Here is an 18,788-nt window from a genome sequence, read left to right as displayed (position 1 = left end):
GAAGACAAAATATCAATTGAGATATTTTTCTCCCACTACTTATTATTATATATTATATATTATATAATATATATTTATATATTTGTGTGGTAGAGAAAGAAAGAAGAAGTAGATAAGAAGAAAAGGAAAAGAAGAAAAAACCAGTAAAGGAAAAAGAGAAGAGAAGAGAAGAAGAGAAGAAGGGAAGAAGAAGAAAAACCCATGGAGGGAGCTTCACAATTATCATCATATCTAATTCTCATCATCTTCATCATCTTCACCAAGCAAGGTGGGCTCCATAAATAGTTTAGCTTTGGGCGAAAAGCATGAAAATATTGGGTTAGGATTTTGTGTATTGAACCATAAAATTGTTATTGCCCATACTTCTCTTTGTTTATAGTGTTAATACATGTTGTTATTGATGTCATGTTTGATGTTTTGTGATGGATTAAGGTTTATGTTGTGTTGATGTTGTGGTGTTAACATTATGATGTTGTTGTTATCTCCTTTGATTGTATGTTTGTTATTCTTAAGTGGTACATCACAATTTCTTATTTTGGTGTGGGTTTATGATGGTTTATGATTTGGGATGGTTTGATATGATTAAAATGTTGGTGTAAGCGCTATAGGCCAATACTTTTGGTACTTGTATCGAATTATTTATTAATAATAAAAGGTTTTTTCTTTATTATGTTTGTTTAATAAAGTCCCTAGAGTAGCTAGTCCGTTTAATGTATCAAGTGTGACTTAATCATGAGATCACATTAAACATAAGGACAATATTCTTAAAGTATCCGTAGTCGAGATTTATTGTGAAGTGGGATAACATTAAAGCATTAAGACTATTATGTATATAGACTGATGATCACATCTCATGGATCATGGATAAGGAGTTATCAAGTCTTAAACATAGGTATGCATGTTAAGAGTAATATTTATACTGGATTGACCCGCTATGAGAATATTATATAGAATGTTATGAAAAGTATCATAAGTTATTCTCATGGTGATAATGGTGTATACCACCCTCCGACCTGAAACCACTATGGACCCTAGATGTAGAGTCGAGTACCTTATTGATGATCAAACGTTGTCCGTAACTGGATGACCATAAAGACAGTTGATGGGTACTCCATGAAGCATGTTAAGGGACATGAATGACCTAGATGGAATTTGCCCATCCTGCATAACAGGATAAATGTCTATGGGCCTAATATTGAACTGGACAAGGATGACACGGTCTACGCCTTGTGTTCAATATAGACATAAGGGCAAAAGGGTAATTGCACACATAAGTATTATCACAAAAGGATTTGTTAGATCACATGACATTTTCGTGTCTTGGGTAGCAGTGATGTGTTGCTAGATACCGCTCACTGTTTATTATGTTAAATACGTGATTTAATATAATTGTCAATGCCGCGAAAACCTACAGGGTCACACACAAAAGGAACGATTGATGAGAGATAGAGTAACTAAGGAACACCATAAGGTACAATGCACTTAAGTGAGTTATAGAACATCGTAAGGCACGGTGTACTTAAGTAGAATACGAAATATGGTAAGGTACCACGCGCTTAAGTGATTTTGGTATAATATAAGATATGGGCCACATACACTTAAGTGGGCTTTTTAGCTTGTAGCCCACACAAGTGGTTCTATAAATAGAACCCTTGTGCAGAAGCATTTGTGCAGTTGTAATTTCGTTTCTCTCTCTCTCTCTCTCTCTCTCTCTCTCTCTCTCTCTCTTTCCCTCTCTCTCTCTCTCTATCTCTCTCACTCAAAGGCTTCATTCGTAGCAGCTAGAACTGAGATTGAAGGAATCCATTTGTGTGGACTGAGTAGAGGCGTTGTCACCATTCAACGTTTGTGATCGCTCCGTATATTTGCATTAAAGGTTTCAATCACCACAAGAGGTAACGATTCTATCACTGATCATGCTCATTGGTAAGGATCACTAAAAGGATAAATTTTTAAATTTCGCTGCGTTTTGGATCACTTTTCTCCTTCATAAAATTGGAAAAGGGAATGTTTATGAAGAAAAATGATGAACCAATTGATTGGTTCTGGACCTAACTATCAAGTAATCGATTGTTTCATGTTTCTGTGAATAAGAAGCAAAATTTAACTCATGACAATCGATTGTCATGGTGGACCAATCGATTGGTCCTGTCCATTTTGTGAAAAATACTTAACAAAACCTTCATTCAATCGATTGGCCTACAATGCAATCGATTGGTCCAACCTTATTTTTCCTAAAACCACTTATTTCATGTTTCTAAGCCACCTTGGATGCAATATAACTTGTAGTATGATGTGTATGCATTAGATTAACAACCAATCGAATTACATAAGTTTAGGTGTGTTTTAACCTAGAAATCCTATTAGGTTAAAAAGATCGATTAATTAGTTTTGTAACTCGTAATGATGAATAACAAATTCGTTAGGAAGATAACATAGAGAACTATGACATAAAAAGGGGTCTCTATAAGTTATTCTACTATAATTTCCCTTTAAGTCCGGTGAAAACCCACCATAGGATGATTGGACAGATGTTGTTATGAGACTTGGAAGTGGAATAAGTTAGAATTAGGCAGGTTGTGTGATAACCTTGTCGATGGTTTTGTAATATGTTGCATTACCATGTGTGCCTTATGTAGGTTATGAATTATATCATGATGCATGCTTTATATTATGAATTGTTGTTGTGTGGTTTGTGTAATAACATGATTAAAAGTCTATGATGATGAGTGATGATACCTAGGATTATAACTAGGTGAATGAACCAAAAAGATAACATAAGTTATGAAAAATGACTTAAATAGAGATATTCAAACACAAAGGTACCTCAATGTGTGTCATGGACGAGTAATCGCTAGAATTGTAGTTTAGTCATAGACTAATATGCTTAGTATGGAACATGAGTAGATGCTAGTAGAAATGGTGAGTAGTATCACCTAGTGATTGACGAGTAAAATCACGATGTGATTGATGAACTAGTCATGTATTCAGAAACAACCCCCATTGTTATGCCCGTCCCAAAGTTCGATGCTTATGAAAAGAAAGAATTGATATATATGCACTATTGCTTCGCATTGACCAAATGGGTTAGAGTCCCATATCGAAACCAAATGGGTTATATTCCCATATAATACGTGAACCTCTAAGTGGGTTAAACTCCTCTACGAGGAATAAGGCTCGAAATGGGTGTTGAGTCCCATGAAAGAATATGAAATCCACAAGAAATTTGAAGCATGATACAAGAATCTGTGACCCGTGTCGATAATCCTGGACGTATGGTTGGCCGGGGAAAGATTCCTTTGTAGGTTTCCGAATAATGATTGTTTTTATTTGGTGAACTCAAGTGTGCATGTTTCCATACAATGCGAAAATCCCCTAGTTGCTTAAGTATTTATCCTCTTTGAAGACTTGAGTTAGGAAATAGATTAGAAACCCTGTAAAGTCGAGTAAACCCATAAGATAAGGGAACTCACTGAGATTATTATCTCACCCCAATATTGTTGTTGCTTTTCAAGTGTTATTTAGAGGTTATATCCAAGAGAAGTTGTCTATTAATGTTTCAATGGATGCTGATTTTTGTGATCTTCCGTTGCAGATTGTGTACAATGAAGAGATTATACATAGATCTTAGTTTTTATTTTTAGGCACTATTGTATAACATGTGCCATATATATATTTAGTTTGGATATGTGTATATAGTGATTCCATTAGGCTCTTATGTTGTGCCAGTACCAAAAAGTAACACTTCTATGATATTATTCTAGATATATATTATACAAGTTGTTATAGGTTAGGCTCTAGCGAGAAGGCCACTCATGATTCCAGTCCTAACTTTTTACATAACATGTAGTTCGTCCTTAACCCTTTTTCAAACATCCAACACTTCATCCATTCATTTGATCCTCATGCCTCTATCACCAGCTTTGTGAACTATTTGATATACTCCTACATAGTCTCCTTCTTCTTCTGATGGATCTCACTAAGGATGTCTATTGTCTTCAGATTTCACTTTTGTGTTATTAATTGAGTTGTAAATTCATCACACAACTACTCTCAAGAGTTGATGAAGTCATCAAGTAGGGCTTTATACCATGTCACAGTTGTTAGGTGTGAATATGGAAGTAGAAAAACGATCTAGAAGGGGTTAATATACCTAAATTAAAATTCAATTTCTGTTTTCCATAATCAGAGTGTTTTCAAAATCAGTTAAGAGCAAAAGGTTTGATGCGAAAATGAAAATTATATTATTCAAATATTGATCAAGTTAACACGGATCATTTCATAAATATAAAAGATTAATAATGATGAAACACTTGGTATGAATTGATTCAATTACGTAATGCACGAGAAGTGTTTACACAATGATTCAATTTATGGATTTCTAAGGTCAATTTTTTTCACAGAACTTAATCACCAATCTTACTTAACAAGTTATCCCATTCCAACAAAACCTAATGCTTACGTAATAAATCGCTATCAATGAATAAACGATAACTACGACGGAATTGAAAGACCTAAGTATGCAAATATTACGAAATTAAATACAAGAGTGAGAGAGAGAGAGAGAGAGAGAGAGAGAGAGAGAAATGACACCGAGATTTATAGTGTTTCGGCGTTCGTCATCGCTTTTCCTACGTGCACTCTTCAATGGTTTCCCATTGGAACCTACATAGTTCCTTGTTATATGACAAATATTTCCCAGAGTTAATACAACCACCAATCCATAATACAACACACAACTAAACTCTTCTACATAATCTTTACTGAATTACATTTCTTGAATCTTTCAATATCATAATTTCTGCTCCAAGCCTTCGTGTGTAGAAAACAACCCACTGATTCCACCGATTCCTTGAGCGGTGAAATTTTCTGAAGATTTGAGAAGAACTCCGCCTTATCTGTAGCCCTTCACACAATCACTACTAAGATAATTCTGGAGAGAAGAACCTACTTATTTTCAATGGAAATTGTCACCACCATTGGCAATCACCACAATCTTGCTAACAGCCTGAAAAACTCCACAAGATCTCTAAGAACGATTAGTTTCAAGGAAGCACCTCCTTCAATCAATTAGAAATCTCTCATTATCAAGATCTGAACTTAATTAAAGTTGAAGATGCAAGAATTTCGTTGCAAGACTTTGAACACTCAAAACATAGGAAATTGATTTTTCACTGAAATCACAATGAAAATTATGATCAGAATGATATATGTTATGATAAGAAATGATGACAAAACGATTTTATACGTGCTTGAGATTAAGCACAAAAATGGTTGAAAACGTCAATTAGATTTGAATCAAGAGCAATCTATAATTTGAATCAAATGAGCAAGTGAAGTGGAATAAGAGAAAAAAGAAAATTTTAAAAACTTATCAGTTGATTTGAATCAGAGAAAAGAGTGATTCAAATCATGAGCCATGTGATTTGAATCATGTACAAAAATTGATTCGAATCAAATGTCACAACCCTGACTGGAAAATGTTTAAAAAGTGTGTGATTTGAATCATGCTCAAAATTTGATTCGAATCAAATCAAACAAAAGTGGAGATCAGGAAAATGATTCGAATCAAGTGTAAAAAATGATTCGAATCAAATGACCCAGTTTTTCTTCTATCTAATTTGATCAGAATCATAAAATGTGTGTAAACTCCATGATTTGAATCAAACATGTAAAATCTCAATTTTTCATGTTTTTAAAGGCACTTTGAGGTTTTACTTTGAATCAAACTTAAATCAAAGACATAAAATGTTTTCATTCTACTTACACATGCAATTGATCAAAGAACATTGTGATAAAGGTCAAATCTAATCAAAGTTTCATGCATGCTAAAAACGATTTTTTTCAAACATGATTATGAGAAGTACAATCATGAAGGAAACTCAAAAAATCGAAATAAAATAAAAAATTAAAGTGATAAGACGAGCAACAAAATAACCGGATATAGATGCACCTTCTAAATGAATTAGGGACATTCAACTATAACTGACATGGTGATAGTTGAGCATAATGACCACATGTTCGACATGCTCGTTTGGATCCTCAATCCCATCGTAATTATCTAGCTTAGGATGCTTTTCAAGAGATTTGGAATTTTTTTTTGCCGATAATGTGTTTAGAGAACAAATTCCTCAAACGGTGAGAGGGGGCTTGATGGTTCAATATCCATATCTTTTTTGCGAATGATGAGATGGAGACCTCTAAGGGTGGCGATATTTAGGAGGCATGTGACTTTCGTCTCCACCTCTAAAATTGTGATGGGTAGATTAGTAAGTCTGATGATGGCGATGTTCAGGCGATATGGGAATCCTCTAGTGTTGTGAGGCATCACCGTCAAGAATTTCCTTAGTATTGGCTTCGAGGTTATCATGTTATGCTACTTCCCGCTGTGTGTGACCTCTAGATAGATCTATTTTTATATTTAATTTTACTCATAGGAACCTTCCAGTCATCATACATGCATTCTGTTGTTTGCACCAAATTGTAAATGCTAGTGATAGTTCATTTTCTCTTTGCATTCCAATGGCAGTCTGAAGTTGTTGAAGGCTCTAGAGTAATTTTCGTTTGAGAGATTACGTTTGCGGTTGAGGTTTCATAAAAATTTGTACTTGAAGCAACTAGTGAAAAGGATGGAAGGATGAAAAGATTAGGAAAATGATTTGTCTGATAGATGGAGGAACTTGAGCCTAAGGAGATTAGATGGTGGAAGAAGTTACTATTACCGGATAGCCCCCCTCCCCCCACACACAAGAGGAGGTGGAAATTCTTGCATGGGATTGAGGACCAGCACAACGACTTCGGCCACGACGATATTACAATGAGTGGCTGTCTGATTTGACTTAGAAGCTACCATTATTGGTTGAAAAAATTAACATATATTTTATCAAATGATAGAGAGGTTGCACCGGTGCAACGAAAATGATTTGATAAATTTTACATGGAAATTCATGAGAATTAGAAGATGATTCTGACTGACAGTGCCTCTATTTTGGTGTGGAATAGAAGATTGATGATGTGCAGGTATGAAGCTCTTCCCATGTGGTGGTGTGGGTTTCCATTACGACATAGTGGAATGTTCCTGCAAGGTTAATACTCAAACGCTCAAGTCAATGAGGTTAGAGATGTGTAACTTGCAAGAACGAATGAAAAAGTATATGTTATGGTGCGTAGATAAACTTATATATGATTGGTGATTAAGACTACTCTTGAATGGTGCGGCGCAAAATATGGGAAACCGTTAGATTGGATCCGATTGTTAATGGTCAGTAGATAGTCTAAATCTTGTATGCGGTCCTCTTATGAAGGTCTACCGATTTATTATTCTTCATTAAAGGTGTTTTGGATTAAGTCTTTTATGTTGGACCGTTTGGACGACCTGCAACTAGCACTTAAATAGCCCAATACATTTGTTTCGTTATAGTTCAAATAGTGTATGTCATCTTGTAGAATGTTTGGAGCATTCTTCGAGCTCATGAATCATTCATCTTATGGGTGTGTTTGATTTTATGAAAAACGAGGAATTCGATAAGATAACTATTTTTGTGCCATGTTTGATGGAATAACTAATAATGAACGATAAAAAAAATGAATTCTTGTCCCTCACTAAACCATGAGATAACTTTTCGTCCCAAGCACAAACTTTGGATTCGATTAGATAACTATTTTTGTGCCATGTTTGATAGAATAACTAATCATGAGATTATACAAAACAAATGGCAATGAACAGCAAAAAAAATGAATTATTGTCTCTAACTAAACCATGAGATAACTTTTCATCCCAAGCACAACTGATCAAAATACCATTTTTAAATATATATCTCTCACACACACACCTCCTTCGTGTAAATTTTATAGGTTAATAATAATTATACCATATCAATACGTTATTATTAGCATGATTTTATTATGGTACAATGTATTATTTTTCCCTTTATACTTATATTCATCAATTTTCAAATATTCTATCCAATTTTTCCCTTTATACATATCACAAGGGTCATAGAGTGACTTGAGACTCATCATTTAGCCAAAATAGCCAACCATACTATTTGCAAGTATATTTTTGCACCCAATAGATGGCTAAGTTTATAGGGCACAAATAAAAAAGTGTTACACTATGTATAAATTTGTTTTCTATTGTTATCAGTAAATCACATCATATCTCATTTGATTTAGTAATGAAATTTGATTTAGTAATGAAATTTGATTTAGATGAGAAAACAAAGATCTCTTCCCACATGGGATGGTGAAAGTTGAGTTAAAATTGTGAGAGCCACATTCATTTGAGACCTAGGATAATAAGATAAGGGTTCAGAAAACTTGATTCCACACAAAATTCAATTTTAGCTCAAATTATATAAAATTGAAAGAAAAAAACAACATTTGGACATATCTGTTTATATTCTTTTGCACCCTCATTTTTTTAACACCTCATATCATATTGTAACTCTTCAACTTCCACTACACAATACTACTTCTCTCTCTGTCTCTCAATGGAAGCACAGGCAGGAGCCAACCAGAGGATTGCAAGAATCTCTGCTCATCTCCACCCTTCAAATTTCCAGGTTAGTAATAAACAACATATCTAGAAAATTCAAATTTCAATATCATTAACTTGAAATCATCTTGGTTTGTAGTACTCCCTTCATGATTATTATGGTCGCATTGCGATTGAAAAGACATCGATATTAAGAACTTTGATTTTGCCTCGTGGCTTAAATTGATATCCAGATCATGCTATGTGTGTTTTGTGATGACAGGAAGGAGGTGATGTTGCAATTAACAAGGCTAACTGCAGAGCAAAAGGTGGAGCACCTGGATTCAAAGTAGCAATCTTAGGGGCTGCTGGTGGAATTGGTCAACCCCTTTCTTTGTTGTTGAAGATGAATCCATTGGTTTCAGTTCTTCATCTTTATGATGTTGTCAACACTCCTGGTGTCACTGCTGATGTTAGTCACATGGACACTGGTGCTGTGGTAATTTCTTTTTCATTGCTTTTTCTACTTATCATAATGTTGATGTTAATCTAAAATTACTATCAGCTATTAGTCATCAGCTATAAGTTATCAACTATAAGCTAATTTTACCATATAGAGTCTTACTAGTTTTCTAATGAATAGGCTAGTAATAGTTGTGTTTTTCTTTGGTACAACGGGGATTTTGTTCGAGTGACTACGTATTTTAGAGATGTAAGAGTTGTTTTAGCAATGTTTAGATGCTATTATGTTTGGGTTTCTAGGTCCGTGGCTTTCTAGGGCAGCCACAACTTGAGAATGCACTCACAGGAATGGACTTGGTAGTTATACCTGCTGGTGTGCCGAGAAAACCTGGAATGACGAGGGACGATTTATTTAAGATAAATGCTGGAATTGTGAGGACTCTTTGTGAAGGAGTTGCCAAAAGCTGTCCCAATGCAATTGTCAACTTGATTAGCAATCCAGTGAATTCTACTGTGCCAATTGCTGCTGAGGTCTTCAAAAAAGCTGGTACATATGATCCAAAGCGACTTTTAGGAGTTACAACCCTTGATGTTGTGAGGGCAAATACTTTTGTGGTAAGCCTAGTCGTCGTCTATCTCACAGTTGAATTTCCTTCCTACTATTATACGAGTACATGCTGGTGTATGTTTTTTTTTTTCTTCTTGCAGGCAGAGGTACTTGGAGTTGATCCAAGAGAGGTTGACGTTCCGGTGGTAGGAGGTCACGCAGGAGTCACAATATTGCCTCTTTTGTCACAGGTTTTGTAGAAAATGCTTCCTTAGTTAAAAATATCGTTTTCGTTGTACGAGTCACTAAAACTACATCAAACTTGGTTTTTATAGGTTAAGCCCCCCAGTAGCTTCAGTGCAGAAGAAGCCGAATACCTGACAAATCGCATTCAAAATGGTGGAACAGAAGTTGTTGAGGTAATGTCATATATTTAACACCTAAATCTTATTAATTTGGTTTGTGACTAATTCTTCATAATATAATATAATTTATTTATGCTACAGGCAAAAGCTGGGGCTGGTTCTGCAACACTATCAATGGTTAATAGTTTTTCCTAATATTTCTACAGTTCCAAGCATTATCGATTGGTATCAATTGTGTCAGAGTAGAGGCACTAACTGAACATGATTGATTGTGTAGGCATATGCAGCTGCCAAGTTTGCTAACTCGTGCCTCCATGGCTTGAAAGGAGAAGCCGGGGTGGTGGAGTGTGCTTTTGTCGATTCTCAGGTGCCATTTTCAAATTCTTTTTCCCCCCTTGTACATGTTATTCATCTTCCCTTTTCATATCTCATTTAACAGTAGCTCATGTCTTCAACAGGTTACGGATCTTCCTTTCTTTGCAACCAAGGTTCGTCTTGGTCGTGGTGGAGCAGAGGAGATATATCAACTCGGTCCCCTGAACGAGTATGAGAGGTACTCCAATAGTTTTTCAAACAATCATTCAGTTTCTTTATGGAATCAATAAACAAAGAAAAAATTCAAATTTTTTCTATTTAATACTTAACAGGGCCGGGTTGGAAAAAGCGAAGACAGAGTTAGCAGGAAGCATCCAGAAGGGAGTAGAATTCATCAAAAAATAAGTCAGTTAAAACAAAAATAGTTTTGTTTTGTCTCTTTACTATATCTAAAAAGAACTTTTGTAATAATTCCGTCTGTTCATAATATATCTTTCTTACAAATAGTACTTTAAATTTTTGGTGTTGTCCATTGCTCATGAATTTTCATATTTTGTAGATATTTATCTCCTAAATTGTTGTGTTCTTCGCTTACTGTGATAATTAAAGTAACTTTCCATAGCGACCACGCAATACGATTTGTATGAGAAACATATCAAAAAAATACATATGCTCTAAAATATACAATTATTCCATTAAAACCAATCAAACATTTTAAGTATATATATTTTTGGTACATACTTTGCAGGAGGTTTGAACTTACAAGCCTTTGGCAAAGTGTTCAAACTCCATACAACTTTTATCAATCAACCATATTTTGTTTGAAACAGAAAGAAACTCACAGTACAAAGGCCTGTTTGTCAAAGGCACCCAAAAAACCAATGCCCCTTTATAAGACTTTTAGGAGAGAGTAGCCGTAAGTCGTAACATGGTCAACAAGTTAACCAGAAAAAACCCTTTCCTAAATGATCCATAGAGCATGCTTGAAGTAGATGGGATAGTTGACATTGCAGGCCTTGAAAAAAGAAATATCACTGAAGAATTGAACTTTAAACACCTTTTATGTATATATAGTTGACAGTATCTTCTATATATTCTTATTCTTTTGGGATCTGTTCAGTATGAAGTAAAGGAACGTCCTCAGATGAACGATGCAAAAGCTGAGCGCAGGTTTGTCACAAGTTCCTTCACTGTCATGCAGAATTCTATATCCATCTGCAAATTGCACGAGTAGTTTCGATAATAATGCACATTTGTAGTAATTTAGTTGGTTTATTTGAACTTTTGGCTTTCAGCCAATATAAAAGATACAAAGATTACCTGAGCAATAACTGTTATATCAAGTGCACAGCTCCCAAATGCCATGACACAGCTATTGATGACTTTTAGATGAAGTTTCTCAATTTCATGGATTGTTTTTTCCACAGCTCCTTTGCTTTTCTCACAGTGAATTCTTATGAGTACATTTCTATCGCAAAACCTTGCTTCAATTTCTGGCAGTTCCTCGTCGAAGGGACTGCCAGATTCTGCAGAAGATTTTTCAACGTCATTCGATAGTTGAGATTTCTTCACAACCACCACATATTCCACGTTTTTCTTCATGTTCCGTTCCTCCTCAAGAGCCTTCACCTTCTCTTGCAGTTTCTTCAAGTACTTGATAGCATCTCCAAGAACGGTAACTTTGTCCATCTGTTAGTATCACATTTTAAAAATTGAGACCACAAAAATTAATACAGATAGTACCTTAAACACATTTTTATATATTCATCCCGCGTCCTAATAGCGAACACAGTCCAACATATGCAAATTGGATATACCTTTTGTAGTCCGGGAACAAGGGCAGAAAGAGCAATGAAGCGCTGGCTGAGCTTCTCTCGACGCTTTCTTTCAGCTATTATATGGTCCTGAGGTAGAGAGACTTTATGACGTGTCGATATCCTTTGAGCCTCCATGATTCCTTGAGAGACCGCGTCAGAAGTTGTGTTACTGTTTTGAGGACAAACCATCTCATCCTTAGGCTTCACTAAATTCAACTGATTAAAATGATTTGAATCAACGTACGAAAGAAGGTTCTGGTACGAAACAAATTGAGTCTCGGGTCTCTGATCAGTTTCAACCGAAGCTCTGAGGTTGAAGTTTGGATAAATATATGAATGGTGTTGCAAAGTGTCTCCAAAAGCAGAAGCTATCGGCAGTGTGTTAGACTCGTCCATAGAGTTTAAATGCCATTGATGCAGATAGAGAGAAGGATCCTCCATTATTTCCTGCAAGATCAAACACATTCTTTCAAAATGTTGATAGAAATATCATACATTCATCATCAACTATATATCTTACCTGATCAGGAAACCCTCTGATGAATGAAATATTCTCCATGAGAAAACTAACCTTGGAATCAAAAAATATTAATGTAAACATTGACAGGAAACTAATCTTATATATAACATCACTATATCCCAACTTAGAACAGTAAAATGTTCACGGGATTTTATTATACAACCTAAGATACCTACTATTTCTTAAGCAAGAAAAATTGATATAACATTTTTATATATTTAGAGGCTCAAAAATCTACACCTCCAATTTCTGTTGTTTTCTTGTGGACTTTTGGGAGGCTTTTATCAACAAGTCATTGAAATAACATACAAATGAAAAGGACTATTCTTGATTAAACCCTCATCTCTAATTTTCTTAGTCAATGATAACTTGTAATTATCACTAATATAGCTTATTATCAAATCTGTTAGCTATTAAGAAACTATAAACAAAATAGCTATATTAGTAGATTTATGTCATGAATTAGCCACTGGTTATTATTGATTGAAACTTCAATATAGAGTATTTATTTAGGAAAATATTGTTAGTCTAGAAACACATTTCCACAAAATGACGCGACAGTATGAGATTGGTTCTTTAAATCCATACGTTTTTTCTACGCCAGTTCTTCCTTTACACATTGTACACGTATTACTTTGCGATTTTGTGATCGATTTCTTCGTAACAAATAGCATTAGCTGATTTATTTATCATAGCTATATGTAATATCAAATTCTTTTTTTGTTTTCTGAGTTGTCAAGTTAATAAAATGACTTTAGAGAACTCACTGTACAGTTGATGAAAATTTTAGCAAGCAGTGATAGTGTGCATATATTATATTAAAGTTTACGCGTATTAACGAAATAATGTTGATATTTGAATATTAAAAAGGTTAGTAGTAGTAGTTTTAATATATATGGTCGTTTGGTAGGAAGTAAGAAGAGAAATGTTGGTGTAATAAGAGTGAGATATGGCTGTGTCCAGTTTTGCTGAAGCTGGTTTGCATCTTGTGCTGCCTGGAACAACTCAGCTCTCAGTAGCTAGCTATCTAGAAACCTATCAAAACGTGTAAACTGTACACTAATCTTTATATACTGGAAATTAGTCGTACCATTTTATGGCGGGGATCAATCTCCACCAGCTAATAATTTCAAAAAAATAGAAGTAAATAATGTTGAGAAAATGTAATTCAAGTAAGGCGTGACCGGTTATTTCGGGCATGTAACCGGTTACCACACGTTCAAATAGATTGCGTAATTGGTTATCATTTTTGTGCAACCGATTACCACATGGGAGTGAGTTTTAGGTTATCACTTTTGTGCAACCGATTACCACATGGCAGTGAGTTTTAGGTTATCACTTTTGTGCAACTGATTACTACATGACAATGAGTTTTGTGTAATTGGTTATTACTTTTGTGAAACCAGTTACTATTAGAAGTAATTCATATTCAGTAATAGTAGTATTAGTTTTGTTAAGTTTAAACTAGTTAGTGTAGGTTAGTATTTTGCCTATGTGGTATTATTGTTGTGTATATAACAAATGCAGTTGTCAATAGTAGTGGATCTGCGTAACCATTTACTGTAACCGTTTTGGGAGAGCAGTGTAAGTTTATTATTTCTTATTCTCTCTCTTCTCTCTCTTCTTCCATCTTCATCTTCTTCACCTCGTGCACCAACAACTGGTATCTAGAGCTTTGGTTCAGATCCATAGAGAGAGACAGGAAAACACGAGTGAACGGTGAGGCGTTGTGTGATTGATTTTGTTTCTTGAATCCGTGTTGAATTTTTTATCGGAATCGTAATAGAATCACATTTCTTGATTATGCGGGATTGGTAAACACTAGTGTTTGGTGAGATCTGAGTGAATTGCACAAGGTTGAAGATGAACAAAAATGGTAATCTGAGTACTAAGCTTCCAATGTTCGATTGCAAGAACTGGAATCAGTGGATGATTCAGATGCGTGTATTGTTTGACGCTCAAGATGTTCTTGATCTCGTCAACGGCGGTTACGTTCCGGTTGCACTTCCGACAAATGCAACGGATGCGCAGAGGAATGCTCAGCGTGATACGAAGACGAATGATCAGAAGGCGTTGTTCTACATCCATTAGTGTGTGGATGCGAACGTGTTTGAGAAAATCGCTAATTCAACGACGGCGAAGGCTGCGCTGGACGCACTGATACAATGCTATGAAGGTGATGCATTAGTGAAGAATGTGAAGCTTCAGTCTCTATGTAAGTAGTATGAGAATCTCAGCATGAAGAACAATGAGAAGGTATCTAACTACATCTCCAGATTGATTCTAATCACAAATGAGATGAAGTCGTGTGAAGAAACTCTCTCTGAAGAAAGGATCATTGAGAAGATACTTAGATCTCTTACTCCTCAATTTGATTACATTGTTGTAGCAATTGAATATTTTAAGGATCTTAGCACCAAGAGAATTGAAGATTTGCAAGTAGTCTAAAGGCATAAGAGTTGCGTCTGACTGAGAGAAACTCTGAATTGAAGGTAGAGCAGCATACTCTAAAAGAAACTTCTGGTAAGAAATATCATAAGCAGTCTTGATCAGAAGCCAAGAAGAAATCTGATGTTGTTCAAAAGTCAGAAACCTTAACTTTTGAAAGGCAAAAGAGTGCTCAGAAGGGGAAGGAAAAGTATGACAAGAGAAAGGTTTAGTGCTAATGTTGTAAGTTTGGTCACATCGTTGCTGATTGTTGTTCATGTTGGTGTAAGCCCTAGAGGCCAATACATTTTGGTACTTGTATCGAATAATAAAAGGCACTCTCTTTATTATGGTTGATTAATAAAGTCCCTGGAATAGATAGTCCGTTTAATGTATTAAGTGTGACTTAATCATGAGAACACATTAAACATAAGGACATTATTCCTAAAGTATCCGTAGTCAAGCTTTAGTGTGAAGTGGGATAACATTAAAGCATTAAGACTATTATGTTTGTAGACTGATGATCACATCTCATGGATCATGGATAAAGAGTTATCAAGTCTTAAACATAGGTATGAATATTAGGAGTAATATTTATACCGGATTGACCCGCTATGAGAATACTATATAGAAAGTTATGCAAGGTGTCATAAGTTATTCTCATGGTGATAATAGTGTATTCCACTCTTCGACCTGAAACCACTATGGATCCTAGATGTAGAGTCGAGTGCTTTATTGCTGATCCAACGTTGTCCGTAACTGGATAACCATAAAGACAGTTGATGGGTACTCCACAAAGCATGCTGAGGGACATGAGTGACCTAGATGGAATTTGCCCATCCTGCATAACAGGATAAATGTCTATGGGCCCAATATTGAACTGGACAAGGATGACACGGTCTATGCCTTGTGTTCAATATAGACATAAGGGCAAAAGGGTAATTATACACATAAGTATTATCACAAAAGGAATTGTCAGATCACATGACATTTTCGTGTCTTGGGTAGCAGTGATGTGTTGCTAGATACCGCTCACTGTTTATTATGTTAAATGCGTGATTTAATATAATTGCCAACGTCACGAAAATCTACAGGGTCACACACAAAGGACGGATTGATGAGAGATAGAGTAACTAAGGAATACCGTAAGGTACGGTGCCCTTAAGTGAGTTATAGAGCATCATAAGGTACGATGTACTTGAGTAGAATACGAAATATGGTAAGGTACCATGAGCTTAAGTGATTTTGGGCATATTATAAGATATGGGCCAAAATACACTTAAGTGGGCTTTTAGCTTGAAGCCCACACAAGTGGTTCTATAAATAGAACCCTTGTGCAGAAGCAAAAATTTGCGGTTGCATTCTTTTCGTTTTCACTCTCTCTCTCTCTCTCTCTCACTCAAAGCCTTCATTCGTACCAGCTAGCACTGAGATTGAAGGAACCCGTTCGTGTGGACTGAGTAGAGACGTTGTCATCGTTCAACGTTCGTGATCGCTTCGTGGATTTGCATCAAAGGTTTTGATCGTCACAAGAGATCTGCACCAAAGGTTTCAACCGTCACAAGAGGTAAATATTCTATCACTGATCATGACCATTCGTAAGGATCTCTAAAGGAGAAAATTTTAATTTCCGCTGCGCTTTGGGTCGCAATTCTCCTTCAGTTCAAACAAGAAAAAAAGTCAGAAGAAGCAAACATAGCCAAAGGAGATTCTGATGATGAACATGTGCTATTGATGACTTCTGAGTCTGATTGTGCGTCTTTGAAAGACTGGTGGTACATGGACATTGGTTATTCAAATCACCTTACTAGAAATAAGAAATGGTTGGTTGAGTTTGACTCTAGTAAGAGGACAAAGATCAGATGTGTTAATGATAAGTATCTGAATGTTGAAGGAATGAGAAATGTCATAGTAGTTCTGAATAATGGTAAAACTGCATTGATTCGGAATGCGTGGTATGTTCTTGGCATGAAAATAAATTTGATGACTGTATGTCAATTAATTGAGAAAGGATTTTCAGTTACCATGAAAGACAATTGTTAGAAGTTGTATGACTGTAATCAGAAGTTGATTATGAACCCAGAACAAGGAAGGAATAGAACATTCAAAGTGAATGTTAAAACTGCAGATTCTAAATGCCTTAGTGTAACATGTGTTGTGAAGGAAAGTGAGTCGTGGCACAAAATATTTGGTCATCTGAACTTCAGAAGCTCAGGGCATCTGAATTCAAAGAACTTGGTACATGGAATTCCTGAAATTAAGAAGCTAGAGAAGTCATGTAATATATGCATGAGAGGGAAACAACCAAGACTACCATTTTCATTTGAAATTTCTCCAAGAGAAAAGCATGCTGGTGTGGTGCATTCTGCTGTGTGTGTACCATTTCCAGTACCTTCACTTGGAGGGAATAAATATTGTGTCATTTGTTGATGAGTTCACAAGAATAACGTGGGTATCCCTTATAAATTTCAAACACAAGGTGTTTGCTATAGTTAAGAAATTCATAATCAAGGCTGAGAATCAGAGTGGTCAGAAGCTGAAAGTTCTCAGAACTAATGATGGAGGTGAGTGTAACTCTACAAAGTTCAAAAATTTCTGTGAGGACAATGGAATTGAGCATGAGGTGACTGCTTTGTACACTCCTCAACACAATGGTCTTGCTGAAAGAAGAAACCAAATTTTGCTTGATATGACAAGAAGCATGCTGAATGAGAAGAAGCTACCTCATACCTTGTAGGGAGAAGTTGTTGTCACTACAGCATATGTGCTCAACAGGTGTCCAACCAAAAAGGTGAAGAAAATTGTTCCTTTAGAGAAGTGGACTGGAGATAAGCAAAGTGTGAGCCATCTAAAGGTGTTTGGTTTTGTTTGTTACAAACATGTTTCAAATGCTAAGAGAAAGAAGTTGGATGACAGAAGCAGAGTTATGTTGCTTGTAGGGTACCACAGTACATGTGCTTATAAGATCTATTGTCATGTCACTAACAAGGTTGAATTCAGCTGTGATGTTATTGTGAAATAATCAAAAGCATGGGATTGGAAGAAATCTCAATCCAACTCTGGTGTGGTGTTAAGACCTGAGTTAACTTCTGAAGATACTTCAGAATCTGGAGGTTATGAAGATGAGTCAAAATCCGAAGATGATTTTGAAGGTGACTCTGAAGACGAGTCTGACACTGAAGATGAGTCTGACTTTGAAGGTTAATATGATTCTGATCTAGATTCTAATGATGATTCAGACTTTGGTGGAGATCCAGACTCTGAAGGTGGTCATGCCTCTAAAGGTCGTACTTATGAGGTTCCAGCATCTAATACTGTTCCAGCGTCTGAAGAAGACTCTGAACAAGTTCAGAGGCCACAAAGAATCAGAAACTTTGCAAGAAGGTTTGTAGGGTTTGAGATGCTATAAGATATTCAAATAGACTCTGAGGGAGAATTCATTTAGTATGTCATGTTAGTAGACTCTGAACTAGTAAGTGTTGAAAAAACGTTCAAGAAGAAAATGTGGCTGAAGGCCATGAAAGAAGAACTTGAGGCTATAGAAAGAAACAAGACTTGGGAGTTGACTGAGCTTCCAAAGGACAAGAAATCCATCAACATCATATGGGTTTTCAAGGTGAAACTGAAGCCAGATAGATCAATTAGCGAGCACAAAGCAAGGTTGGTAGCAAGAGGTTTTCTACAGAAACCTGGGTTAGACTACTTTGAGGTGTTTTCTCCCTTAGTGAGACATGAGACAATTAGACCGGTGATTGCGATAGCTGCTAACAGGAATTGGCCTCTGATGCATTTGGATTTAAAATCTGCATTTATGAACGGTCCATTACAAGAAGAGGTATACGTGACACAACCTCCTGGA

General features: G+C 35.8%; 2 protein-coding genes across 2 annotated transcripts; one reads left to right on the top strand and one right to left on the bottom strand.

The window, feature by feature from the left end:
* The first annotated feature begins 8,371 nt into the window (after nucleotides 1-8,371).
* LOC127108367 (malate dehydrogenase 2, peroxisomal) lies at nucleotides 8,372-10,681 on the top strand. Its single transcript, XM_051045830.1, has 9 exons — nucleotides 8,372-8,564; nucleotides 8,760-8,975; nucleotides 9,239-9,553; nucleotides 9,647-9,736; nucleotides 9,821-9,904; nucleotides 9,992-10,027; nucleotides 10,128-10,217; nucleotides 10,309-10,403; nucleotides 10,498-10,681. Exons 1-9 carry the CDS (start codon nucleotides 8,493-8,495, stop codon nucleotides 10,568-10,570), a joined length of 1,071 nt encoding a protein of 356 aa, XP_050901787.1. The 5' UTR covers nucleotides 8,372-8,492; the 3' UTR covers nucleotides 10,571-10,681.
* Nucleotides 10,682-11,222: 541 nt separating this feature from the next.
* On the bottom strand, nucleotides 11,223-12,733 carry LOC127108368 (transcription factor bHLH19). Its single transcript, XM_051045831.1, has 4 exons — nucleotides 12,503-12,733; nucleotides 11,983-12,429; nucleotides 11,486-11,854; nucleotides 11,223-11,380 (listed from the first exon to the last, which is right to left on the bottom strand). The coding sequence occupies exons 1-4, from the start codon at nucleotides 12,581-12,583 to the stop codon at nucleotides 11,306-11,308; spliced, it is 972 nt and encodes a 323-aa protein (XP_050901788.1). The 5' UTR covers nucleotides 12,584-12,733; the 3' UTR covers nucleotides 11,223-11,305.
* Nucleotides 12,734-18,788: the final 6,055 nt, after the last annotated feature.

Source organism: Lathyrus oleraceus, chromosome 7 (assembly GCF_024323335.1).
Source record: "Lathyrus oleraceus cultivar Zhongwan6 chromosome 7, CAAS_Psat_ZW6_1.0, whole genome shotgun sequence".
Classification (NCBI taxonomy): Eukaryota; Viridiplantae; Streptophyta; class Magnoliopsida; order Fabales; family Fabaceae; genus Lathyrus; species Lathyrus oleraceus.
The sequence above is the reverse complement of the archived record's forward strand: the minus strand, read 5'-3'. Positions and strand labels throughout refer to the sequence as shown.

Coding starts and splice junctions, on each gene's coding strand:
- LOC127108368 (XM_051045831.1), bottom strand. CDS start 12,583: ATGTTTACATTAATATTTTTTGATTCCAAGGTTAGTTTTCTCATGGAG. Junction 12,430..12,502: donor TCAGAGGGTTTCCTGATCAG/GTAAGATATATA, acceptor TTGATCTTGCAG/GAAATAATGGAGGATCCTTC. Junction 11,381..11,485: donor ATATAACAGTTATTGCTCAG/GTAATCTTTGTA, acceptor TGCAATTTGCAG/ATGGATATAGAATTCTGCAT.
- LOC127108367 (XM_051045830.1), top strand. CDS start 8,493: ATGGAAGCACAGGCAGGAGCCAACCAGAGGATTGCAAGAATCTCTGCT. Junction 9,554..9,646: donor TGAGGGCAAATACTTTTGTG/GTAAGCCTAGTC, acceptor TTCTTCTTGCAG/GCAGAGGTACTTGGAGTTGA. Junction 9,905..9,991: donor GTGGAACAGAAGTTGTTGAG/GTAATGTCATAT, acceptor TTTATGCTACAG/GCAAAAGCTGGGGCTGGTTC.